Source organism: Platalea leucorodia, assembly GCF_965183815.1.
Source record: "Platalea leucorodia genome assembly, chromosome: 4".
NCBI lineage: Eukaryota > Metazoa > Chordata > Aves > Pelecaniformes > Threskiornithidae > Platalea > Platalea leucorodia.
This window is the reverse complement of record NC_138826.1, coordinates 15,261,283-15,287,503: the sequence shown is the minus strand read 5'-3', so window position 1 is coordinate 15,287,503 and position 26,221 is coordinate 15,261,283. Positions and strand designations below refer to the sequence as shown.

At 51.6% G+C, this 26,221-nt stretch overlaps 2 protein-coding genes across 4 annotated transcripts in view; both read left to right on the top strand.

The window, feature by feature from the left end:
* The first annotated feature begins 167 nt into the window (after positions 1 to 167).
* On the top strand, positions 168 to 3,995 carry AS3MT (arsenite methyltransferase). Its single transcript, XM_082311219.1, has 10 exons — positions 168 to 240; positions 717 to 844; positions 953 to 1,103; positions 1,176 to 1,312; positions 1,557 to 1,626; positions 1,867 to 1,948; positions 2,034 to 2,165; positions 2,288 to 2,430; positions 2,847 to 2,981; positions 3,864 to 3,995. The coding sequence occupies exons 1-10, from the start codon at positions 199 to 201 to the stop codon at positions 3,960 to 3,962; spliced, it is 1,119 nt and encodes a 372-aa protein (XP_082167345.1). The 5' UTR covers positions 168 to 198; the 3' UTR covers positions 3,963 to 3,995.
* Positions 3,996 to 8,729: 4,734 nt separating this feature from the next.
* The window catches only part of CNNM2 (cyclin and CBS domain divalent metal cation transport mediator 2), a gene marked incomplete at its 5' end in the record, with an annotated part of 122,512 nt that continues 105,020 nt past the window's right edge, over positions 8,730 to 26,221 (top strand). For 2 of the 3 annotated variants that reach the window (XM_082308341.1, XM_082308343.1), the window contains one exon: positions 8,730 to 10,329. In XM_082308341.1, coding sequence (XP_082164467.1) covers positions 8,730 to 10,329 — 1,600 coding nt within the window. The remainder of the gene's footprint in view (positions 10,330 to 26,221) is intronic. The other variant, XM_082308342.1, reaches the window with a different exon arrangement.

Sequence of the window (26,221 nt, the reverse complement as noted above, 5' to 3'; positions counted from 1 at the left end):
GCAGCTGCGGGCAGTAGGGCAGCAGGGCAGCCCGGGGCCTCTGCTGCGGGGTGCTGGGGGGCACCCCCGGGGCCAAGGGCGCTCTGTGAAGCGGGGGGGGGGCAAGCCCCCATATTCAGGGAAGGAAGGGGGGTCGGGAGGGCCTGGCGCAGTGCCTATTGCTGTGGCGTCACGTCCTGGCCCCACGTTCCCGTTGCGATGGCAGACCCCTGCGGAGAGCAGATCCACCGGGAGGTGCAGGTGAGGGGCGCGGCGGGGGGACGGGGCGGCTGGGCAGGGGTGCCCGAGCCCAGGCCGCACCGGGGTGCCTGCCGCAGTCAGAGGACAAAGCTCATTTCAGGGCCCAGATGAAAATGCTCAATGCAGTCGGCTGCTTTGCTCCCGTTTCCTGCAGGGAAGCAGCCTTGCGTTTCCCTGCCCTCGTTCCCCACGCCCCTCTTGGCCAGGGAAGCAGCAGCTGCAGCCTGCAAAGTTCCTGCAAACGGGAATTAAATCCCCTACTGTGCAAACACGCCTGTGCGTGCAAGCAAGGGCAGCTGGGGAGGACGGGGGCAAAGGGATGCTTGATGTCAGCCTGATTTTTAGCTGGGTGCAGATGAGAGCACCAGTGCCGGAGGACACGGTGGGCATGTACAAACTGAGTGCAGACTGGTGTGTGGGGAGCTCCCGAGGCGCAGTGTGCCGTAGTTTGGTGGCCTCTGTCCTTCCCATCTCAGGATTACTATGGCAAAGAGCTGCAGAAGTCAGAGGACCTGAAAACCAATGCTTGTGTCACCTCGGCCAGGCCCCTTCCCAAGGCAGTGAGAGATGCTCTGGAGCGTGTCCACGAGGAGGTGGTGGCCAGGTAAACCTCAGGGTCTCCTCTCTGCTGCTGCCTCCCCGTGGGCTGCAGCCCCCCAGCCCCCCGTGCCACGGGGGCACCTCCGCCCGGCTCAGCTTGGCATCGCCCCAGGTACTACGGCTGCGGTCTGGTGATCCCCGAGTGCCTAGCGTCGTGCCGGATCCTGGACCTGGGCAGCGGCAGCGGCAGAGACTGCTACCTGCTGAGCCAGCTGGTTGGGGAGCAGGGCCATGTCACTGGGATAGACATGACCGAGGGCCAGGTACGGCGCGGAGCCGGGGCTTCCCCTCATCCCCCCAGCATCCCCCCACCATCGTTCCCTTCCTCCTCCCAGGTTGAGGTGGCAAAGAAGCACATTGCCTACCACATGGACAAGTTTGGCTACCAAAAGCCGAACGTGGAGTTCCTTCAGGGTTACATGGAGAAGTTGGGTGATGCCGGGCTGGCCGATGAGAGCTATGATATTGTCATGTAAGTACCATGCAGGGCACTGCCACCCCCGGGTGCAGAGGTCTGCATCCCACTGGGTTGCTCACTTCAGGAGCACATGTTAGGAAAGGGAAAATCCCAAGGCAGAGTCTGGGAATACAGAAACTGCCCTTTTCATGGTCAAATCGGCATCTCCAAATCCTGCCTGAAGTGGTGGGATGTGCAGCAGCCAGTGGTGCTGAGTGTGTGAGAAGGTGCAAATGATCCTCGGTCTCCTCCTCCCCAGCTCCAACTGCGTGATCAACCTTGCCCCTGACAAGAGGGCCGTGCTGCGGGAGGCCTACCGCGTGCTGAAGGTAAGGCCAGGGTCGGCGCCCGCAGCGGGAGCAGAGCGAGGTTGGGGTGGCCCTGCTGTTGGGGTGCCAATGGGATGCAGCAAATGGGATCCAGCAAGGTGGGGATGCGGGATGGGGCCAGGGGAGGGCATCTCTGCAGAGGGTCCCGAGCAGGGTAGCGTTGGGGGGTGCCCCAGTTCTTCCTGCCCCTTTTATCCCATTGCTTCTTGGGGTCTCCCTTCACTCCTCGCTGCCTTCCAGCCTGGGGGAGAGATGTACTTCAGCGATGTCTACGCCAGCCAGCGCCTGAGCGAGGCCGTCCGGAAGCACAGGGTGCTGTGGGGTGCGTAGGGCTCCAGGATGGGGGTGGCAAGGGATGGGGGACCGGACCTTTGCCTCCATCACCCATGTCCGCGGTCTCGTGCCAGGGGAGTGCCTGGCGGGAGCCCTGCACTGGAGAGACCTGTACAGCATCGCCGAGGAGGTGGGGTTCAGTCCCCCGTGCCTGGTCACTGCCAGCCCTATCAGCATTGGCGACAAGGAGCTGGAAAGCATCATCGGTGAGGGTCCGACCAGGGACCGTCAACTCCGGGCAGCCGTGGGGAGCTGTGCTGTGACCCCAGGCTCTGCTGGTTCCCAGCCCGGGTGCTCAGTACCCAGCCTGCCAAGCTCTCTCTTGCAGGCGACTGCCGCTTCGTCTCTGCGACTTTCCGTCTGTTCAAGGTGCCAGGTAGCAGCCGGGCCGGGCCAGGACAGGTCATCTACAACGGCGGGATCATGGGGCACGAGCGAGAGCTGGTGTTTGATGCCAACTTCACCTTCAAGGTGCGGGGTGGGGCTCCTCAGGGTGCCAAGCAGTCCTGGTCTGTAGGGCTGGGGATGGGGCAGAGCCAATGAAGCAGCGCTGCTCAGCTGCGTCCTCTGTCATTTTGGGGGTAAGTTTTGGTAGAGGTGGTGGTGGGTGGGAGCAGAGGGGTTGTATGAACCAGGGGAGCTGCAAACAGGGTGGGAAAGGGAGCCAGGCTCATGCATTGTATTGGGGTGGAGCTGGGAGCAGGACACCCGTGGTGGCTTCACAAGGGGGTTTGGAGCCAGCTGCTTGGTCGTTGTGGGCCTTTCTCAAGGTTTTGGGTCAGGCTGTGCCCCTACTTTTGCCCCCCACCCATCATCTGTCTGGGTGGCTGGGGTCCCCTGGCCATGCATCCCCGACCCCAGCCCTGTGACCGTCCCTCTGTCCCCAGGAAGGAGAGGTGGTGGATGTGGATGCCGAGATGGCCGCAATCTTGCGGAGCTCCAGGTTTGCGGAGGAGTTCCTGATCCGAGCTGTCGGGGCCAATGCTGCCGCACCACAGGGTTGCTGTCGCAAGGGGGTGAAGGTTGGTAGCAGGCAGCTCCACAGCTGGGTTCAGGGATGGGGACATGGGTGTCCCGTGCCATCAGAGTTGCCCTGGGGTATCAGAGGGGCTATGAAATGACACCAAGAGACCTGAGTCCTTCTGGGCCAGGCAGGAGACCATGGGGCACCGAGGGTGGTGCCTGAGTTTGGGCAAATGTACCCCAGCGCAGGTTGGAGCCTTCCAAAGGGGGAGGTCTGCCCTGATCACCAGGCATGAGAGCCCCTTTCCCCCCCAATATGTCCATGGGGGCTGCTGAGGCTGGTGGCTGGACCTGCTTGATGACTCCCATGGGGAGACATCCTTCCTCCAGGAGATGGCTGGGGAGAGACTGCCCCAGGAAGGTAACAGCCCATCCCCATGGCTCCTTCCTCCCCATCGCTCTTCCAGCATCTCCCAGCTGCTGATGTGAGCTTGGCCCTGGCTGCCAGCCCTGACCCCACAGCACAAAGCACTTCTATCTGCTAGAAGCCTCTCCCCTCCTCCCCTCGGTGGTCCTTCCAGCCTGCAGATGGGCCAGGAGAGGCTGGGAAGCGGGGATCATCGGTACATGAGGGAGATAATGCCCTGCAGCTGCATGTCCCTGAAACACAGCCTTGTACTTGGGGAGGGGGAGATATTCTTGGGTCCCTGTCCAAGCAGGAGGCATTTCTCAGATAAAAGCAGAGCTGATATCCCAAAGAAGCTCTTGGTGTCCTCCTCACAGCAGGGAAAAGCAGCTGGAGTGACGCAGGGGTTACCCCCACGTTAGCTATGGAAGGTCTGCTGGGGCTGCCCCGCTGGCAGGGGGAAATGCTGCTTTCCCAGGGTACCTCTTGCTTCCCTCTGGCCTGATCTTGCCCCGGGTTGTTCTCTGCCCTCCAGGAGAAGATCTGCGATCCCTTCCAGCTGCTGGAGCTGCTGACGGCCCCGGGTCCTGCCTGCCGTCCCGGTGGCACCTGTGGTCCTACGGGGTGTTGCTGAGCAGCAAGCGATGCCCCTGTGCCGGTGGATGCCAGTGGGGCAGGAGGATGTGGCCCCAGCGGCGTGCAGCTTCCACCGGAGAGCAAATAAATGGCTGAGCTCGAAGTCTGTGTGCTCATGGACGGGGCCCGTGGGGTGCTGTGCTTCCCTGTTGGGGCTGGTGGGGCAGGCTGTGCCTGGTTGCGGTGAGGACGGGGACAGGCAGCCGTCCTGTGGGTCCCCTCACTATGGGGCTGGCAGTGGCCACATGGCTTGGACACATAAGCAGGGATGGTCTCTGCAGGAAAGGGGTTGTGGGTCCCTGCTCGTGGGACGGCAGGTCTGGCATGGATTTGGCAGCAGCTGTGTGCTGGTGTTGAGCTCACGGAGGAGATGGAGATGTTTGCAGATGGCAGCTTGGCAGAGCAGGGTGTGAAAGCAGGCCCCAGCGCCACGCAGGGCCTGACCCTGCAGCATGCACCCCTGTGCATGAGCCCGGCTCCAATTTGAGGTCTTTGGGAGCCCGCAGCCCAGATGCAAATGCCTCTGAGAAGCAAAAGACACAGCAATAAACAGCCCAGTTGCTTTTTTTCCTTCTTTTGATCTCCCCATGCTGACCCTCCACATGCAGGGAACCGCGAGCATCCAACAGGCAGATTCCATGCAAGCTCCCAGCAGTGGGCTGAGCAGCTCAATAAGGCGGCTGCAAACAAGTATCTCTCTGGGGCGGTGGGCAAGAAGGACTGGTCACCTCTCAGGGCTCAGCCAGGCCTGCTTTTCCATGAAGAGCTCAGCATGGCACATGGGGTGCAGAGGGATGTCCCCGTTATTTGCATTCAGGATGGGGGATGCCCCAAGTGCAGCTCCCCATGCCTTGTCTCTCTTGCAGCCCCACAGCCCGTTCCAGGAGACAAGGATTTCTGTCCCTTCCCTTGTGCATTGCTGCTGAGGTTTATATTTTCCCCCGGACTCCATCTAGCGGGAAAGCCCTGAGTCCCCTGCAAGCCTTGCACCTGCAGAGTTTTGCAGGGAAAAGCAGCGACTCTGGAAAAGCAGAAACCTGGCCAGCTGCATCCCACAGAGAGCGAGGCACGAGGAGCGAGGGCTTCGAGGCTGCAGTGGGAGGCAATGGGCTGCGCTCCTGCTGCCTCCATCCAAATCCCGCGTGCCCCGGCCCGCCGAGGCTATTTGGGAAAGGCTGGGGGCTGCTGAACATCAGTGGCTCCGGAGCCCTTGGGTGAGCCGCAGAGCTTAGAAATAAGGGACTGTTTCCAGCCCTCCTCAAACACTTATTTCCCAGGAGGGACCAAATTTCCCCTCTCTGCCGTTTAAACAGCATCTTGCTGTGGCACGGGGGAAGATAAAGAGCAAAAAATAAACTATTCGGGTTCAAAAAGAATCACGGGCAAGTGCCAAGGATGCTCTGCAGTAGCAGTAGCAGTGGCTGAGGAAGGTCCAGGTGGTAAGGAGGCATTTCCAGAACATCTGGAATGAAAAGTGTGAGCAGTCAGGTAACACCTGACTGACACACAGAGACGGGGACTCCAGAAACAGGCATGAAAGGCCAAGGCGTTCAATAGCTCTTCTTGTTCTCTGTTGGAAGCAAAGCTGCAGAATACCCCGTCTTGGGTGACATGGCTAGAAAAGGCAGTTCACCATCTGTCTCGAGGGAGATACGAGATGGTTTCTACTCATAGATGAAGCTTTCAAATCCCTGGTATATGTGGCTCCCTGCAAGAGCTGTACCGGGACAAGGAGCGCTCATCAGGCCTCTGGTGTTAACTCCTGACAAAATTTGGACCATTACAAAAAAACGAGGATTGTAAAAATAATTCCAAGATTTTGAAGGATTTCCTAAGTGCCCCAGACTGCTTAACCTGACCTCTGCCATTAGCAAAATAGGGGAGCGACTAATTCACAATTTAGAGATTAAACATATAAATAATGCCCATAAATATGGTTTCCTGGAAAGTCACCTTGCCGGCCTGTCCTTTTGGCTTTGGATGAGACTGTGAGTCTGACCTATTGAGTGTACCAAAATTTGTAAGTTGTTGGGTTAGGGATATACCATGATTAAAAAGAAAATAATCCGTGGTGTTACCAGGAGTCAACAGGCATGTATTAGCTGGCTTCAGGTAGGGGTCCCTGGCAGACCAGCCTTGGGGGTGGCTGTGAGGAGCTCTGAAATGGTGTGGAAGGATCTCACTGATGGGACCTTGGGAAGGACCTGCCAAAAACACAACCCAGATGCTGTTTCATCCCCCCCGCATAGCCCTCTTCCGCTGTCACTTACAAAGACTTTCTCAAAGTCTCCAAACAGCCCACCCCGGGAGGTTTGTGGCAATTAGCTCCTGCTATCAGAGAGCCTTCCCAGCGCGAACAGAAGAGCAGATGGGGCAGGGGGTCCTACCTGCAAACCCCTTCATTAAAAAGGCATGAGTCCCTGCTGCGGCCTTTCAGCTTGCCTGGGGAGAGAGGCGCTCACAGCGCGGTCCCCCCTTTCGCGTGCATACGGAAAAAGGCCACAGCTAAATGCCACTGCATTTGCATAGCACTATTTTTTCCCAAATTCTTAGCATTTTGGGAAAGAAGCAGCTGAGAGGGCTTTTCCTCGCTCTTGATTTTGATTTTGAGCATTAGAGTAGGGGTCGTCACCAGCATGTGGGGGTGTCTGGTCTGTCTGGCTTTGCCTGTGCATGCAGGGCCTCAGGGCTTTCAGCCCCAAGCCATGCAAAGAGGAGGTTCTGCATCCCCACCCTGCGTGATGAACCCCAAAACAATCTGTCCAACGCCCCGGTCTGGGTGTTTAGGTGATTGTAGAGATGGGCCAAATCCCCTTCTCCCAGTGTGAAGCTCTGCAGCATCGGTGTCCTCCCTCTGCAGGCAGGGAGGACGCTGTGAGGGCAGGGCGATCCCTAAGTTGTGGTGCTCTGATTCACCCCGAGGTGAAAGGGAGGCGATTCCTGAGGCCCTGCTGATGGCGGCTAGCAGGGAGCCGCCGTGGCTCGGGGGCGTCTGTCCCCTTCTTGCAGGAGCCCACCGGCAGAACTGCTCCAAGCCGAGCCGAAGGAGGCTTCCGACCAGGAAAAATTTGTGGCCATGGCCCCAGAGCACTGTGCTCTGTTCCCCCGCCATATTGCGCTGTCCTGCGCAATCCTCTGCTCTTCCATTTTCCAAGCACTTAAATGGAGGGGAGGCTGTTTTACCTCCTCGAAAGGGTCACCCCGAACCCAAAACGCAGCCTCAGCCACCACGAGCCATACTGGATGCTCCCATGGCTGTTCATCTCTGGCTGGGACGCTAAACTGCGTCCTGCGCTGTGTATTCACTGCTGATGGAAAGCGGGGGGATGATGGCTGGGCCGTGGGGTGTTCGTTGCCCCAGCTGGGATTGCAGCAGCGGAGCTGAGGCCTCGGAGACAGCCCGGCTCTCGGGACGGTGGGACATCAGCACGAACTTAAATTACAGGGTTTTTCCTGAACTGGGGCCCATCGGCCCTTGGTGCAAGCCCGCAGTAAGGAGGAGCCGAGCGAAGCGAAGCGCCTGGGGGGGGCTCTGAGCGTCCCGGGGGGAGCCCCAAAGCCCCGGCCCCGCTCACGCCAAGCCTCGGCCGTGGGCTTTGCCTCACGTGGCGAGGCCGGAGGTGCCCCGGGCGGCGGAGCAAAAGGCGGAGATGAGAGAGAGGAGCGCGGCTCGTCCGTGTTTAATATTTAATATTCCATGCTTAATATTTAATTTCGCTCGCAGGAACGACGAGGCCAAGGAATCGCCGGGGCGCGGGGCAGGGCGCCCGGCGGGGCGGGGGGTGCATCTTCAGTCGCCGCACTGCACCGCACCGGTGGCGGCTCGGGCAGAGCGGGGAGCGGGCACGGCCGGAGGGTGCGGGCAGAGCCGCCGCCGCCGGCAGCCCCGGTGCCGAGGACGCGGCCCCGAGCGCGGGGCAGCCCCGGGGCGCGCCCCCGCCCGCTGTCGGCGGAAGGGCGCAGGCGGGAGGGCACGGGGACGCGCCCCGCCGGGCCGGGCTGCGCCGCGCGGGGCCGCCAGGGGGCGCTGCGCGACCGCCGACCGGGGCGGCGCGGGGCGGGGGGCGGTGAGCGGTGAGCGGGGCGGCGCACCGGGGCCGCTGCGGGGGGCGAGCGGCGCGGCGCGGCGGGTGCGTGGGCAGCGGCAGCTGCGGCGGGGCGAGCGAACCCGTCCGTCCCGTCCCGACCTTCCCGTCCCGACCGCCCCGTCCCGTCCCGTCCCGTCCCGACCGCCCCGTCCCCCGGCGCGAGGGCTCGCGACCCGCCCCGCCGAGCGCCGCACGCGCCGTCCCCGGCCCGCCGGCCGCACCGCGCCCCCATTGGTCGCGCCCCTCCGAGGCTCCGCCCCTCCGGCCCCGAGCCCCGTCGCCATTGGCCGCGGCCGCGCGGCCGGCCCCGCCCCCGCCCGCCTGGCGTACACACCGGAGTCACGCGCCCCCCGGGCTGGGGAGGCGGCGGCGGGCGGCGGGGCGGGGCCGGGCCGCCGTCGGCGGGGCGGCGGGCGCCGATTGGCGGTGCGCGGCGGCGGGCCCGCCCCCGCGGGGCGGGCGGGGAGGGGCGGGGAGGGCAGCGGCTTGAGGCGGCGCTCGGCTCGGCCCGGCCCGGCAGTCGCCGCCTGTCGGGTCCCGCGGGCAGCCGTGCCCGCCGCCTCGCCCGCCGCCGCTGCTCCGCGCCCACCGCCGCCGCCGCCGCCGGGGGAGCCGGGGCACGCCGCAGGCGCCGCGCGGCGATGCGGGGCCGCGGCGGCGCCGAGCCCTGACTAAAGATGGCCGCGCTGCCCGGTGGGAACATGGCGGGGGGCGGCCGGGGGGCGCGGGTGCTGCTGCAGCTGCTGCTGCTGCTCCTCGGCGGCTGCCTGGGCCGGCGGCCCCTGGCCGCCGCCGCCGCCGCCTCGCCCGCCGCCGCCGTCGTCCCCCCCTCGGCGGCGGCGGCGGCGGCGGCGGAGGAGACGGTGATCATCGGCCTGCGGCTGGAGGACACGGACGACGTCTCCTTCATGGAGGGGGGCGCGCTGCGGGTGAGCGAGCGGACGCGGGTGAAGCTGCGGGTCTACGGGCAGAACATCAACAACGAGACCTGGTCGCGCATCGCCTTCACGGAGCACGAGCGGCGGCGGGGCGGGCGGGCGGCGGCGGGGGCGGCGGGGCGCGGCGGCGGCGGGGGCGGCGGCGGGGCGGCGGGCGGCGGCGGCGGCGCCCCGCAGCGCTGCGGCATCCGCACCTCGGACATCATCATCCTGCCGCACATCGTCCTCAACCGCCGCACCTCGGGCATCATCGAGATCGAGATCAAGCCCCTGCGCAAGACGGAGAAGAGCAAGTCCTACTACCTCTGCACCTCCGTCTCGGCCCCCGCCGCCGCCGCCCTGGGGCCCGGGGCCGCCGGAGGGCTGGCGGGCGCCGAGGGGCCGGCCGGGCCCCCGCCCTGGGGCGAGACCACCTGGATCTACCACGACGGCGAGGACACCAAGATGATCGTGGGCGAGGAGAAGAAGTTCCTGCTGCCCTTCTGGCTGCAGGTCATCTTCATCTCGCTCCTCCTCTGCCTCTCGGGCATGTTCAGCGGCCTCAACCTGGGCCTCATGGCCCTGGACCCCATGGAGCTGCGCATCGTGCAGAACTGTGGCACGGACAAAGAGAAGAACTACGCCAAGCGCATCGAGCCCGTGCGGCGCCAGGGCAACTACCTGCTCTGCTCCCTCCTGCTGGGCAACGTCCTGGTCAACACCACGCTTACCATCCTGCTGGACGACATCGCCGGCTCCGGGCTGGTGGCTGTGGTGGTCTCCACCATCGGTATCGTCATCTTCGGCGAGATCGTGCCGCAGGCCATTTGCTCTCGGCACGGCCTGGCCGTGGGCGCCAACACCATCTTCCTCACCAAGTTTTTCATGATGATGACCTTCCCGGCCTCCTACCCCGTCAGCAAGTTGCTGGACTGTGTCCTGGGCCAGGAGATCGGCACGGTCTATAACCGTGAGAAGTTGTTGGAGATGCTGCGGGTCACCGACCCTTATAACGATCTAGTCAAGGAGGAGCTCAACATTATCCAAGGAGCCCTGGAGCTGCGCACCAAGACGGTGGAGGACGTGATGACTCCCCTCCGAGACTGCTTCATGATCGCTGCCGAGGCAGTGCTTGACTTCAACACTATGTCCGAGATCATGGAGAGCGGTTATACCCGCATCCCTGTTTTCGAGGGTGACCGCTCCAACATCGTGGACCTGCTCTTCGTTAAGGACCTGGCTTTTGTGGACCCCGATGACTGCACGCCGCTCAAGACCATCACCCGCTTCTACAACCATCCGCTGCACTTTGTCTTCAACGACACCAAGCTCGACGCCATGCTGGAGGAGTTCAAGAAAGGTGGGCTCGTGCCTGTGGCGGGGGCGTGGGGGTGCCGCTTGGCGGGGTGAGCATCTCCCTCGCTACGGCGAGCTGGCCGGGGAGGCGAGGGAGCTCTGCAGAGAGGTCCTCTTGGATTCCTGCTTGCGGAGGGGTTTGGAAAGGCGCATTCGGGACAGAGAGTGGCCTGTGTTTAGGCATCTGCCGGATCTGCCCGTTCCCTGGGCCAGAAAGCTGAGACGCGGCTGGTATGTGCCCCCGGCCTCTTTTCCCCACTGCACTGGGATGTGTGTGTGGGCACGGTGCCAAGCAAGGTTGTTTTCTTTCTTGCTTTTTCCACTCATCTGTCCGTTATAGCGAGAACCGCTGACGGGAATCCGCGCCCGTTAACTTGGCTGTGTCTTCTCTGTGCTTTTTCAGCTGGCCTGACAGTGCAGAGCGGGTGGGCTGCTCGGGTAGGTCACCCGTATCTTTCAGGCTTAGTGCGCGCACACGTGCTGAGATAAACAAGGCGTTTCGGCTCCATTCATAGGCTCAGCCGGCCGACCTCTGTGCTCGTGTTCCCGTTCTTTTGATTGACGTTTTGATCTTGTAACTCATAAATAGTTTCAGGGTCTTAAAATATATTCAAAAGCACCTCTTGGTGCTGCACTTCAGAGTTACGGGTCTTTTTCCTTAGGCTTCCCTCCGCCCCCAGCACCACAGGCTCAGCAAAGACGTGACCCTTTCTGCCTCGCCGGTGTAGCGTGTGTATTAGTTGCATCAGAACGGGACTGAGGCTTTCCGGCCCTGTCTCGATTGTAGGAGGTGTTGACCTGACAAATACATCTTAATTCCTGTTAGAAGCTTTTGCTTATGAGAAAGGAAAAAACCTGTGTTGTTTTCCTCTTTAAATCTGTTCCTCTCTGCATGCCAAATAATAATGCTGGCTTTCAAAGAAATAGTTAAGTGAAATTTCAAACAGATTGGATGTGTGGACTCCCGTGCTGGAAAACTGACGGCCATTGGAGTGCCACGGAGCTGTTCGTACCCGGGGAGATCTGATCAAAGTACCGCCGAGCAGCTCGGCCCCTGGGAGATGATCTGGCTGAAAGAGAGCTTTACAGCTGCACTGACCCCACGGTTAGGCTAACGGGGAATATTTGCATTCACCTTTTATCAACTGCAAAAGTTACCTTGAAAAGAACTTTGTAAATTGGTGAATGCTCTTTCTAGGTAATAAGTTTAAATTACTGCTTCAATTTCAGCTGCTGTTTTGTCCACACACTGAGCTTTGACAGCGTGGCATTTGATCTCTTTCTTCCCGCTTAACTCAGTTTTGGGGGTTTGGAGGGTCACTCCATTGGTTTCCTCATCTTTATTTCATGTTCACGGATAGAAGGTGAATGTACTCCTGCTTTCTGCTGACTGGTGCAGCAGTGGTTTTCTTTATCTCTTTCTGCCTCTGTGTAGCGATGGGGAAATCTTACTTGGGTTCGGAGCTGTTGAAGGAGAGATGAGGGAGAGCTTCCAGCTCGGATCTGGGAAACTCAATTATGTCACTTATCTGTTGGCTGCTTAAGGTGGATTTCACTACATGTGCAGGCTCAGGGTTCTTATTTCCCCCCCCGCCCCATTACTCAGACTTCAGCTAACATGACGGGGTTCTTAACCTGTAGCGAGACTTGCGTTTTTTCTAGTTTTGTTTGTAGCAATCTGTCTGAAGAAATGTGTATTATGTTGGTATGAAGAAATGTGTATTATGTTGGTCACTTTATTTCCCACATCTGACAGAGATGAAATGCACTCCTCTGTATTAACATAGGAGTCCTTTTATTTAATAGCTGGGAGAATTAGGTGCACATTTTAATCCTGCAAGGGTGGCTAAGCCAAATGTGCCTCCTTACAGTTCCTGAAACTTGTGCTTAAAATAGGCTTCTTAAAAATTCTCCTGGATGGCTTGGCAGGTGCAGACCAGAGGTCGCTTTCCCTGGTAGCCAGAGGACCTCCCTTGCTTGCACTAGGAGACATCCCAGTAGCACAAGTTTAGCATGACTCCCTAACGTGTATTCCCTCCTGAGATAGCTGTGTCCTGGAATAGTCTCTGTAGTTGTGAATTAATTCAGGGCAGTTTGATCATACCTGAATGTTTACTCCAGAACAGCGATGCTGGTTGGTCTGTATTGACAAGCCCTGGTGTTAGGACCAGCTCTGTCCTAACTGGTTTCTCTTTGAAAGTGCAGATATGGTGGAAATAAATGGCTTCCTTTGTGTCTTTTGAAATGAATGTAAATAACTGATAGCTTGCTTGATCTGGCATAGCGTGGTGTCTTTTGCAAGAGTTCTTCAAACTTTCTTCTTCAGAGCAACCTTGCCAAATTCCCGTGAGAATGTACAAATTAAGGGTGAGAATCAAATTGCGTGTTACTCTCTGGTAGAGCGTTGAAAATAAATAAGCTTACAGTTTTTAATCATTCCCTTCCCACCACATTGACCTTCTGCCGCAGTAGGCTTGCTTCAAAACTCAGAGGTATGTCTTTTTTTTATTTTATTATTTTTTTTTTTCCCCCCGCCCAGGTCCCTGCTACCACCGTTGGGTACAACGCGCAGCTCGTGTGATAGTGCTGTCAGTTGAACGCTTTAATTGGTTTGAGGAGAGAGGCTTGGGTTTTTTTTTGTTTTTTTTTTTTAAAAGAAGTTTGGTAATTAGCTGGGTAGGTGGAGTTTTGAAGCTCACTTTTTGGGCAGGAGAAAAACATATTTAGCCTAAACACAAGAATGAAGGCTTAGGAGGAGGAGATGAAAAGCCAAGCACGGCAGGGTATATGTCCTTATGCTGTTGTGGAAGATGGAATGGGTAGTTCTGTACTTGTTCTGGTGCCTAGGCTGAACAGCTGGAGGTTTGGTGGTGGGCCTATTATTAATGTTCTTTGCCCACAATTGCAAAATAAGTATCTGTTTCACTTCTATGCTGCCAGGCAAGAGACTTAATTAAGAGAGCTGCAGCACATTCCCACTCCCTTGTTGCTCAGATCTCTTAAAGTGTGAATAAACGTGATTTCTGAAGCAGTCTGCAAAAAAGCTTCTCTTCTAAAAAGCACTGTTTACTTACAAATAGATAAATAAATAGCTTTTGAAACAGGGGCAATTTTCTATTCCCATTGACAGACTTTCAACCTCTACCAGCACTGTCAAATCTATTTGCCTACAAGTTGAGCAGGCTCTGTGTTTAATTTACTTGAATTCAATCATTCAAGTTTAATGCAAGGAGGTATAAGGCACCCTTTGTACTGGCCTAGGAAATGACCTGCCTGACTTTGCTCAGCGCAGAGAGATCTCTCTCCTGCCCCCTCACCTTTTTGAGTTTTCCTAGGTCTCTAGTTTATGAGTTTTCCTAGGTCTCTGCTCAAATGCTCTCTTGGTGTTTTTCACAGGCAGATCTCTGCATGTGTGATCCTAAATCCAGAGCGTTCTATTTCTAGCTCCCTGCCTGCCAGAGCTACAAGAATTCAGCTTGAAAAGCCTCATGTTGTAATAGTAATATTTTAAGATTGGCCCACTTTCTGCGAGCCATTGTATGGCTGCTTTCCTGGTGGCCTGGACGGCTTCAGAGGGCAGCAGTTTCTCAATCGGAGTCCTCCTTATCTGGGGACTTTGAGTCATATGTTTTGATATTATTTATATCTGTCTCCTCTATTATGTTATACTAAAGATCAGCAGTTCTGAGCTCTTGTTTTCTGAATCACATGGCAGCCTTGAGAAAATTCCTGTATTCCTTATTAAAATCATTGCCAACTGGACCTTAAAAGATTTTTCTTTCCTAAAAACCTTGTCAGATTTAACTTGATGATCTTCTCTTCATGCTCTGTTGGTCTTGTATTGTCTGTTTTTAATAGTGTGTATGTTTGGTGGCTATATTTAGCGTGGTCACAGGACCTGGAGAAAAACTTTGTCCATCTCTTTTCTAGTTCCTCTTCCCCCTCCAAAGAAAACCAAGCCTCAGCAACTTGAAACCTAAAACCTTTACTTTTGAGGGAGCAGAGAAGAATACCTAGACCTACTTACTCTTCTTTTGAGCACATAGATCCTCTGTTTGGAAGCAGGTAGGACAGCAAGTGATTGGTAGCCCAGGGATCCAAAGTTCTGCATTACTGTTGTTGGTCTGAGGGTTTTTTTCTGTTATTAGGTCACTTACCTTTCTGGTACAGCTCTAACCCAGGCTTGTAGGTGGCTTCTTTCCTGGTCCCTTTCCGGTTTTATAGGTTCCCATCCTGCTGAATCTGAGTCCAGACTTCCCATGAATAACCTTTATTTGTGGATCTGAATGCTCACTTTCTAGTTTATCTAACAGCTTGTCTGTCTCCTGAGCCATTTTTCTGTGTAAGCCTGTGACCACAGCATTAAGAGAAACTGCAAGAAACTACATAAATCCCTTCTGGGATTATCAAAGGCATGTAAAACTCCTTCTTGGAAAACAATGTCGTTTTCAAGGCTGCTTGGCTAACAAAAGGCACCTCCTCTGATCCTTTCGGGGAAATTCATATAAAGGGAAAGGTGTTGAGGAGGTCCGGCGTGGAGACTTTTTTGTGTGAAGAGAGTAGGGGAGTGGTAGGTGGGAGGTAATTCGCCACCAAGATACAGAAGACTTGGCGTGATATGCCTGCGGACTTGTTCCCTGAACAAAAATTGCATGTGGGGGTGGGGGTTGCCTCGTGACAAACTGTTTCTTGGCTGTCTGATAGCGTAGCGCCCGCAGGTACTGCGCTGCCAAGAGCTTTGCCGGCCTTGCAGAGCTCCTGGGGGATGCGTGCTCATTCCAGCGGAGAGGAGCGGATGTGGGTTACTGCCGGCAGCCCTCCTGCTGGTATGCTGAGGGGGAGGCGTCAAGGGGAAGGCATCGGAGAACAGCTCCGCTTCTTCCTGGGCTCCCTACTGTGAATCTTTTTTAGGGACCAGGAGAAGAAGAGATGCTACTGGAGAGCAGTAGTGCTTCTTCACCCTGGCCTTGGTGAGGAGCCCAGCCGGAGGGTCTGCTCTGCTCCTGAGAGTAGAAAGAAACGTGTGGTTCAGGTGGCGGGCAGGGAGAGGAGTAAGTGAATTAAATGGCTTGAGCAGTAGAGGTTTGAATCAGACGCTCGTGTTGGGTATGTTTCTTGGATTGCTTTTTAACCGATTGCTAGCAGCTCTTGTCATTCAACAAAGACAAGAAGTTGCCTCTTCCTCCCCTCAACTGTTTGCTAAGTTAGCAAACGCTTTCCTGCACTGAAGCTGATGGGAGTGAATTCCGCCACAAGTGAACCACGTTCCTATCTGCTTTCTCTGTGTCTGTAAAGGTTATCTGTAATAGGCACAGATGTAAACTTCAGGTCAGTCTGTGCAGCCAGCAGCATTTCACAGCCAGTTTTGGAGTCGAATAGAGAGAATAGGCAGAATGTCAACTTTTGAGCAAATTCAGTAGTGCAGGAAAACGATCAGGTAGTTTCACCATTGCAGTATTCTCCCAGGGCTGAGATTTTTTTTGAGTTTCAGTATTTCTCTGCCAACTGGAGGTTCTGAGGAGCAGAACACTTTCTCGGTGAACTTCAGTTGACGCTAAGGGTGTAAGAGCAATGGCAGCGGATTCTCTGCAGTAGTACGTGTCTGACAAGGGCTGTAACTGCTTAGAGAAACTACTAGAAAAGAGCAAATTAATTTTGTTCCCCACTGAAGCTTACTGATCTCTTCAGGCTGCGATTCAAGAAGTTCTGGAACTAAAAGTACTGTCTTTATTAAATAGCCCTAGATACTTACTCCTTTCTCTGTGTGTGTGTGTCTAATCAACACTGAGCCTTTATCAGCTCTTGTACATAGACAAACAGCAATAGTGGGGTATCTCTGTCAGTAGCTTTGTAGTGCTAGCGACAGAAAGAGGTGGATATAAAGGTTGCATTTCTGATTGTGACTTCTGTGTGAAGCTATCCAAAGGTAGGTTTTGCTTTGACAGGCTGTGATATCGCTCTGGCTGGCAATTGAGGAAATGAGGGAGTTAGCCACCTCACGCTTCATACATGTTATGAGCCCCAGTCCTCTCCCTTCTTTACTGAAGCAATCATTATAGTGAGTGGAAGTAGGGGGGGGGTGGGGTGTACCAGGTCACTTAGCTTGGAGTATCAATGCCAGTAAACTGTAGACAAGATCTACTCATCTTCCTGGTGTTGACTAGCGTCAGATTTTGTCTTGCTTGCTTGGAGGGCAGACATGCTAGTGCACAGGAATTAAGACCTGAAAGGAGGTTGTAGCGAGCTGGGGATTGGTCTCTTCTCCCTAGTAACAAGTGATAGGATGAGAGGAAACGGCCTCAAGCTGCGCCAAGGGAAGTTTAGGTTAGACATTAGGAAAAACTTCTTCACCGAAAGGGTGGTCAAGCATTGGAACAGGCTGCCCAGGGAAGTGGTTGAGTCTCCATCCCTGGAGGTATTTAAAGGACGGATAGACGTGGTGCTCGAGGACATGGTATAGTGATGGACTTGGCCGTGTTAGCTTAACGGTTGGACTCGATGATCTTAAGGGTCTTTTCCAACCTTAACAATTCTATAATTCTATGATTTGAAGTCTCACTACGTAACCTCTTCTAAACACTTTGCAATGTATGCTTAATATTAAGAGTCATAAGTCAGTTTTACAGCTGCTTAGGCACCATCTAGTAGGCCTAGAATGAAAGGAGTGGCCGAGCAGTGTGTTGAATGAGTCTGTATCTCGTTCTGCTGTGGCTTTTCCATTAATACTTAACAAGAGCTCACTTTTTCATTAGCTTATGTGCCTCTACAGAGCTGTGGTGCAATTGCCAGTCTAGGTAGACCAATTGCACTGCTAGTATTGAGTCCCTCCCAGTTTCACTAATGGAGCTTGTAAAACTAGCCCTCAACAGAGAGTACTCCAGTACTCTGTACTGTACCCTGGTGAGCATGACCTGGCACTTTTGTTAATTTGACAAGGTCCTGAAATACAGCCTACCAGCTACAAATAGGAGTGTAAATAATTGGTGCTAATGAGCTACAGCCAACAGCACATGGCTAACAGTCCCAGATCAGTCCCAGATCCAGCCTGGCTCCTGCCAAGGTCACCGAGTCATTTCAGGACTATCTGGCGATGCGTTTTTGTTTCGCTTTTCAACAATATGTAATAATAGAAAAAGAGGTGCATAAATCTGTCATTAACCTTCTTCTGGTGGAATCCACCTTTTCCCTTGGCCTAGAAATCAGCATGGCCCAATAGTTGCTGGCAGAAGAAGCTATGCTGGGAATAAACTAGGGCTATGTGTGATGGTATACAAAGCATCTGTGAAAAGGGCATGAAAAGTGAAGCTGGTTAAGGAACTATAAGGGGAAGAGATGACCTAGTCACCTCAGTGTAGGTCTTCTTACAGAGGGGTAGGTGTAGGGAAGAAAAGGGGATGACCTGGAACAGGTAAGTTGAGAAACCCCTTGGTGTTCTAAATGTCTTTTTGTACAACGTGGAGTAACGAAGTTCTGATTCTTCAAAACATTGTTATGAGTTGAGGCAGAGAAACTAAAGTCTACTAAAAGATTCCCCATAGCTTCTTAAAAAACAAAACAAAACAAACTCAAAAAACACACAAAAACCCCCCACTGATGTTATGACTTTGTCTCTGACAAAGTGGACTTGGAAGAACCAGGTCCCTATTTGGCACTTGAACCTGAAACATGAAGTTGCAATACCAGAAGGATAGATGGCAGGGAGATCCATCATGCTTGGAGAGAAACTGAATGTTCTTTTGACTTGCTACTGGAGTTGCATGTGCCGGATGTGCTTAACGCAGTGGCCGGCTTAGCTTATCTTTCCATTCCTCGTCCCCAATAACAAAGAGGTTTTGATTCTTTCCAAACTTGTCTCCACTAACTCTGTCCTTTCTTGTCCTCCTTTACTCAAAAGTGCTCTCTTCCCTGTTTATGGCTCTGTCTATAGTAGTGTTCCACTCTGGAGAGTCATGAGTAGGGACCCTTGGAGATCTTGGAGCCATTGTTCTCATGTTTTGTATTAAAATTGCCTGGGAGCCTTCCAGAATTTTGGTAGGCAGCCAGTTTTCACTGAAGAGAAAAATGACTTTCAGGATTTGCCACACTTCTGTGTTGTCTGTGGGACATCATATGGGCTGTCTGTCTTTGACGACTGTATTGTTTTAGTACACAACCTGTAAACGCAAGAGATGTTTCTTTGGGTTGGCTGGCATGTTGGAAATTAGGATTCTTGCATGGGTGTTTGTGGTTATTTTTGTGATTTAAAGACATGAGTCAGTCTTGCTCTTTACCTACTGGTGATGATATCTGCTTGAGAGGACTAGTGAAAGAATACTAGAAAAGCAACTTGACTTGGCTTAAAATACTCGAGCCCTAGATTGAACAGAAACCTCAAAGCTAAGAGAGCTTGTGTGAATGGGACTTACTTGTTGTCTCTGTATTGAAGCATTTTCCTTGGAAATTGTTGGGTATAATAATTTCGGTGTTGAAATATGAAGGAACAGCCCTTCTCATCAAGGAATTGTACTTTGAAGGGCAGAGTAAGTGTGATGCCTGTCAATCTGGGAACTGAAACCTGATGATTATTGAGGCTTCAAGAGTTACAAGTTAATGCGATTCTGCTGCAGTTACTAATTAACCAGGCAAGAGCTTTGCTTCAGCCAAAGGAGCCAGAAGATGAGCACATGCATTTAGTACAAAAGATCTGTATAGTTTTGTTTTCTGTAACGCTTTCCGTTGGGATTGCACCATTCTTTTGCTGGCAGTCCTAAAAGGATCTGCTCTTCAAATGAGAGTGATGTTGTAACATTGCTCTCTGCAGGGTGAACCATGTCGTCAAGACCGGGCTCTTACTTGCTTGAGGTTCTCTCCCACAGCAAGTGTGAATGAAAGTTGGTTTGTTTTTTTTTCTTTATAGTGATTTTTTTATGGTGGTGTAATCTCTTACAGTGATATGACGGAGCCATACATGACTGTTGATCTTTGTGGAGGTGAGTGAGGCTTTATTTTCCCCACTTGTCCATGGGTAACAAGGGCAACAAAATGCTGACTCAGCCTTAGTTGGATACTCTGCTGCCAGCAAACAATTTTAAGAAGGATCTTGCCATTTCTGGTTTCCTTCCAGTACTCCACCTCCTGCTTTCAGAGGATTGTCCTGCCTGCCCTTTGCACTGGGGAGTTCAAAGTGCAGCCCTTGGCCGAAAGTGAGCCTGCAGGACCCCTTTGCATACAACAGTTATGTGAGGACAAGGATGATCGGTTGCCCACTTTTATTGCTTGTGAATTGCTTGTCAGCAATTTCTAGACTCCGACAAAAAAGGAAGAAAATCTGCCAGTGTGAACTTGTTCTTGATAAAAATTTACAATCTGGCATCGAAAGTAGGTGTGGCTGTGGGTTTTAGGCAAGCTGCAGGCTTAGTTCTTCCTATCTAGCCTGGGACATCTTTCCATTGGAAGCAACTACAGCTCTTATAGTTACAATTCCCATACACAGCAAGTGCAGACAGGGGCCTTCAGCTGATATTACAGAGCATCTAGTAAGAGGCTTCACTTAAATTTTGTAGTAGTTAAGGTAGGCCTAAATTGTAAGTTAGAGTTATTCAGTAGATCTAACTTGAACTCCAAGGGACATCACTAAGTTTTTGCTTCAAGGTAAATAAATTAGCGTGATATGTTTTGCTCTGTGAATTTGTGTGGCTTTTTTCCCCTGCCATGTAACTGAAGTATGTGTACAGATAAAGCTTTTTGACTTTCAGCTTTTATTTTAGTGTCTTGATGTAGTATGTGGGGAGGGGGGGAGGAAGCATCTCTCAAGATACCAGTTTTATGAAGACTTAGTACCTAGGTCTTGCTTTTCCTCCAGCAGAGGAGAGGAGGGATGCCTCACCAGAGGCTGGGGCAGTGGTCCTGTGAGTAGCTTGCTATACAGACTACATGGTTGTAGTGGTATGGGATTTATGCTGCTCTTCAGATGTGATCTGGTCTTTGTTGCATGCTGGTTCCCTGCCCTCGTGGGGAATAACGTTTATCTTCTCGTTGATATTCTAGTTTGCCTGGAACGTTTTGGAGTGGTTAGGCTAGAAAACACTGATAACTCCACAGCTAAATTCAAGAACTTCACACTGCTCACTGGGAGTATTTTTTTTTCTTCTCTTGGTGTTGAAGAATGGCTTGCGCTGTGTGAATGAGATTTCTCCCAGAGAAATCAAAATCCCTATCAAAATCATTGTCTGTTTTTCTCCTAAGAAAAATCCTGTACAGTGTACTTTAGACTCAACGTCAGCTACTAAAAGTTTGAGTGCTTACTTGGAAGAGAAATGAGAGACTTTCTTGTGTTACATGTAGAAGAAAGCCTACTTGTGTTCCTTCTATGCTAGTGTAGTTGTGTTTTCCTGTGACCCTTACAGAGATCACAACATACTTAAAGCTTTATTCCCTTTCCATATGATGGAGCCTGCCTCTCTATCATAATCAGGACTGACAGTTTTGTAGGTCTTTCTGTTCAGTTGACAAAGGTCCAGGGTGGATTACGATCACTAATGTGGAATTGCTTTGCCAGTAGCTTACTGGTTTAATTCAGCTTGTGTTGTATTGTCTGAAGGCTCCCAAGGAGAACCTGGAAATGGAGAAGTTGCACAGTTCACCCTGTAGGCAGTCTTGGTGGGGGGTGAAGCGTCCCAACGTGGGAATCCCCTGAGGTTAGAGCTTGAGGAAGGCAGCTGGGGCAGTGAAAAATCTTAATTACCTGCATAATGGATGCAGTCTCCAAGAACTACAGCAATCTGTTGCTTGATGCCAATCATAGGGTTGAACCTGTGAGTGCAGTTGTAGTGTGTGCAGCCAATGTGCAAGCAAATACAGTAGCTTGCTTTCTTCCTGCTTTCCCCAATGCCCCTGGGCTTAAGGGTGGGGATGAAGGTTTCCCTGTACTGTGTGATGCACTACAGATGGGAATCCCAGTCTCTCCTCCTCCTCTCTGCAGGGGCACACCTGCTGTGCATAGGATGAGAGGTCTACCAGGAGAGCTCTGATGTCAATGGCTCTATTCTGTTCATGTTTGTTTTTTTTTTTTTTTCTTTCCAGAACAGCTGTTTTGAATTTTCCAGTTTTTGCTGTAATCTTTGAACAAGCTTTCTTTTTTTTATGAGAGAGAGACTGGGGAAGGGTGTGGGGTGGAGGGAAGACACACATATGTTTGAGCATCGAGGGCATTTTAATTTCTGATTCCTGGCCTGAAAACTGGGTTTAAACTTGTTGCTTGCCTGCTGTTTGAACATGGTCCAGTGGTAAGAGGCTTTAATACATTTCTTCTTTGCAAATCATCAACCTCACATCTTCCAGTAAAGGAAGGAATTTGGGAGTATAGCTTCCAAGAGTAATAGCCCTCTCAGCCCCATGCAATGCACAGGCTCCAACCAAAAAGTTCCAAGGAAAATATTCAGAAAGGGGGAAGTTGTCTAGCTGTATCCCTGACAGTTTTGCATGTAAGCTATTGGGCTTTGCAGAGAGATCGGTATGCTCTTTTTTCAGACAGATAGGCAGCCATCCTGGAACTAACAACTATGCTGGAATATCTTAATCCAAGCACGGAGTGGAGAAATTAACAAAATGTCTCTTATTTCCCAAGTGCATATTGATGATGCTCTGTAGTTTGCCACTTTTCTTGCTATCCAATTAATCTCTAGCTGAAAACACACTTGGAAGTATTGGAGGCTGCATCCAGGTACCCTGCTTTCTACTTGCATCTGCCTCCTGATGAGTAGAAAGAAAGAGCTGAGTGCCTTGAGAAGTGCTTGAAAGGCTTAAAGGAGGATGCTGAGCAAAGAGCCACCATGAGGAAGCTGGTAGGCTTGGGGACTTGGGTGACATTTGTGCTGACTCTGGGTCTACATATGTTTCCTCTGAAAAGCACTAAAACAGCACTGTCCTGCCAGTTTTTAGAGGAAGCTTCAATGTGAACATTCTTTCAGGAGGGAATGAAGTGCTTTAAACTCAAGAGATTCTTTTAACAAATGAGTTTATCATCTTAACCATCCTCTCCAGCAGTTAGTAGTTGTGACAAGGAATGAGTGTGTACTGTGATTAAACATGCACTCCCACAGCTAGAGGCAGCATGTAGTTTCTGGGAGCAAGAACTCTTGCTGTGGTAATGCTCATGAACAATTCCCCTAACAAAAAGAATTCTCATCTCTGTGTTTTCTGTGGCTTTGAGGATGACTGGGACATAAAAAACCTGAAGATATGACTGGATGCAAAAGTTCTTGCAGATAGGAAGAGATTTTTTTTTTTAACCTCATAAAACTGAGTTTAAAGCATACAGGAGATTTAATTTTCCTATTCCTGTTTATTTCCTCCAAAATGGAAAAATGACCCAAGGAAATCAAGGACATAACTGTTTCAAGTGAGTTGAGAGTTGGGTAAGGATAAAGTGGAGGGTTTGATCTTTCGGATTTCCTAGTGCTGTCCAAAGTTGCATATAGACCGCAATGCCTTCCCCTTGTGCTTCAGTTACTTTGCTCTAGAATGAGGACTAATTTTTGTCCCCTTCCCTTGTATCAACTGAATGGTTTTGTGGGAGCCAGTATGTTTCATCTTTTCTCCTGTAATTTAAGGTATATAGTATAAGTTTGGTTTAATCTTGATGTAATAGCTTCCTTGCATGATGGTTGCCACTTTCTTTAGACTGACAGTCCCTCCAGTGACTTAGATTTTGTTTCTCTTGCCCTGAGGTCCTTGGCTGTCAATGTCTTTAGTGTTTTCACTCTCCTTTCTGCAGACCAATGCATAGTTCTCCTGGCACTGGTTGTTGGCAGAAGGTGAGGAAAGTCAGAGAGAGACTAGGAGGCAGTAGCAACAGGTGAGATGAGGCCATCCACTAGACAGGTGTGTAGATCACAGTTAAGGTGAATGCCCCAATGGTTAATGCTTTGTTCTGTGTAGCTTTATGGGTACTAAAATTGCTGCTGTAAAGTTAATTGTCGGGTGCTTTCTAACCTCTTACTGACACAAGGGGTTTTAATCTGTTTTTTCTTACTGTGTCAGAGGTGCCATTTATCCTTTTATCCTGTGCTGCTTGGCTTTTGTTTTCAGACAGTTTTAAAGCAATGTCCAGTTTAGGAGTGATTATGAACTAAATATTTTTCTGTTTTGCTGGGCTGGAAACGTAGTAGGTAAGTCTTTAACAGACATACCTGTTATTGCTTAAATTCCCAGTTTGAGGGATATGCAAGTAGCTTTCCTTTTTTTCTTCTTGGTGACAAGGTGGTAACCAAAGCGTGATTAAAAACCTTGGCTCCCTCATGAGCCAGGAAGTCTCAAGCTCTGTTCCTGGAGCAGCTGGAAAGTTGTTCTTGCACCGTGGACAGGTTGGTTACACCGGAGGCTAACACAACAGTGTTCCTCATTGCCATCTGCTCCAAGGAGTCTTAAGCAAGCTGGGTGAGAGGGATGCAGTGACACAGATCCAAGTCTGTTCTCACTGCTGGTGAAATTTGGGATGAAAAAGGTGGCTTAGTTGGGCTTTTCCCCTTATTCCGTGTGTGGTTACGTGATACAGGGAATAGCAGCCCGCCAACCTGCTATTTGTCAACAGTTAAGGGGGTGTGAAAGATGTGTGCTTTTGATAGTCCAGCCCTGCTCTGGGGTGGTGCAGGCTACCTCCTTGGTATGCCACTCACTCATGTCCTGCTTTTTCTGAGTGTATTGGCAGAGACCAGATTCTGCCACTGCTCTGATGGTTTGTGTTGGGCCCATGTGCACGTCAGGGTCTAGGCTGGACTTGCCTCCATGACACAGAATTGAAAGAACCTGTGTCCTGTTGATACCATTATCACTATGTCTCTTCATGCTTCTGTTAATGACTGATGTCTGATTAAAGTGTCTGTTACTGCAGAAGCTCAGTGTTGGCCTTGTAATCAAGGGCACCATTGTGTTGTGCTATCATGAAGAGTTTTGCTGTGGTTGTGATCATGGTGATCTGTCTAGCTCCATCCTGGTTCTTTATTGTTTTCTTTGACATAGAAGGTAGCAATAGGATGGAGGAGCTGAGAATTTTGCTGCTTGTCCTATTCAGAAAATGAATGTGACTGGAACAGTGAAGACATGATCCATTTTCTCATCCCTCTCCCCAGGGGTTAGGCTTGTGCAGGAAGGGGTGGGCAGGGACTAGTTCATCCTTCTTCCCTTGACTGACTAAAAGAGGAGGTGAGTGTATGGTGTCCTTCAGTAAAGTGTGAATTCATAAATCTCATTGGAAAAGTTGCTACCAGAAGTGACAGAAATAGATTCTAGTTTCAGAGAAAATTACTTTTCCTTAATTTTTAATCCCTTTGTGTTGGAACAGGGAGACAAAGGGAGTGATGGTAGGACTAGGTAGGGTAGCCTTTGAAGGCTGCGCAAGGAAGAGGTGGGAGTGTCGCAACCTTTGAGTTGTTAACCTTTTGAAGTCGCATGGGGTAGATGTCTCATTACCCTTGCCCCAACGCATGCACATTTTTACCTGTGACATACCAAGCAAATTGCCTTCTGCCTCAGAGATGGTGAAGGGTTGTTAAACCTGTTTGGCTTCGAGGCAGTCATTCTGGGGATTCTCTTTATCTGCACGCCGAGGGTCAGGAGGCCTGCAAAAGCCACCCTCCTCTTCCCATGTCTGATGTCCGCTCTGCAGGACCAGTGCTTAAGGCAAAAGCTTCTGTGTTGGGCGAGGGGTTTTAGTAACTGCTTACAAAAATAGTGGTAGATCGTCCCTGCAGGGTCGGGTAAGGGAGCTGCAATGCTTGTGGGGAAATCTGCACCCACAATTGAACAAGCCAGTGACTTCTCACGATAGGGAGGGTGCTTGAGTACAACGTTTGAAGATCTTATTAGAGAAACTGAACGTTAAACTGGGCTTGCAGTTTGATTTAAAATCTGATACTAAATTCTTGAAGCCAGTTGTCATGTGTTTCTTCTTTTCCCTATCGGAATCAGCTGGTTTTAACATAAGTGACTGACTGCATCCGTGTCTGTCAAAGTGCTGACTTCAGCATGAAGAAACAGTTTATCTGCATCATGTACACATAGATGCATCTTGGCAGTGATCTTGTTTCTTGGTATATAGCATGTTTGTAGCAGTTAACAATAATACTGAACAAAGCTATGAGCATTTCTGTTTGCTTCTATTTTTTCTTTCTTTTCTTCTAGCTATTGCAAACTCCTACGAGATTGCTGAGACAAGCCTGGGTATGGGGGTGGTCAAGGAGAATCCAGAAGCTCTGGAAAGAGAGGGAAAGTGAGAGAACTGCGGTTGGTCAGTGCATGGGAGAAGGTTAAAGCATAAAATACAGAAAATGAAAACTATCATAGAAAAATAGGTAAAGTCTACTGATGAGAATAATCACTGAAGTATCTGACCTCCCTCTGCTGCTCTTGTCACGGCTAACATGCTCCTGACTTGCTGTTTGTGCTCGCCTGTGTTTTTGGCGTGTCTCTTATCCATTTAATGTTACTAAAACAGGTGCCACATAGACACAGGCAAATGAGCTTTCTTCTTACTGTTCCACCAAAGGATATGACTCATTGCTGAAGTGATGGTTCATTTAGCAGAGCAGTTAAACTAGAAGTATGGAAATTGTCAGGGTTTCCAGTGATAACTATTTCCTTTGGATATTTTGCGTGTTATGGACACAGCAAGGAAAACTTTGACTGTGGACATTGGTCTCTTAGGAATTGACTTGTAGTCATAAATTTAATTTATGTGAGCCTCATAACGCAGGTAGCTGCTTGGTAGTGGAAGTTTAGCCAGATTTGAACCTGTAGAAGATTATTGACTTGATCTTTTAATCTGTCAGCTCATTCTTCACTCCTGTTTTCTGTTTGGATGTTGTAGTTTTGAGATGTTTTTGGAAAGGGTACTGGGAAAACTTGCAAACATTTTTCAA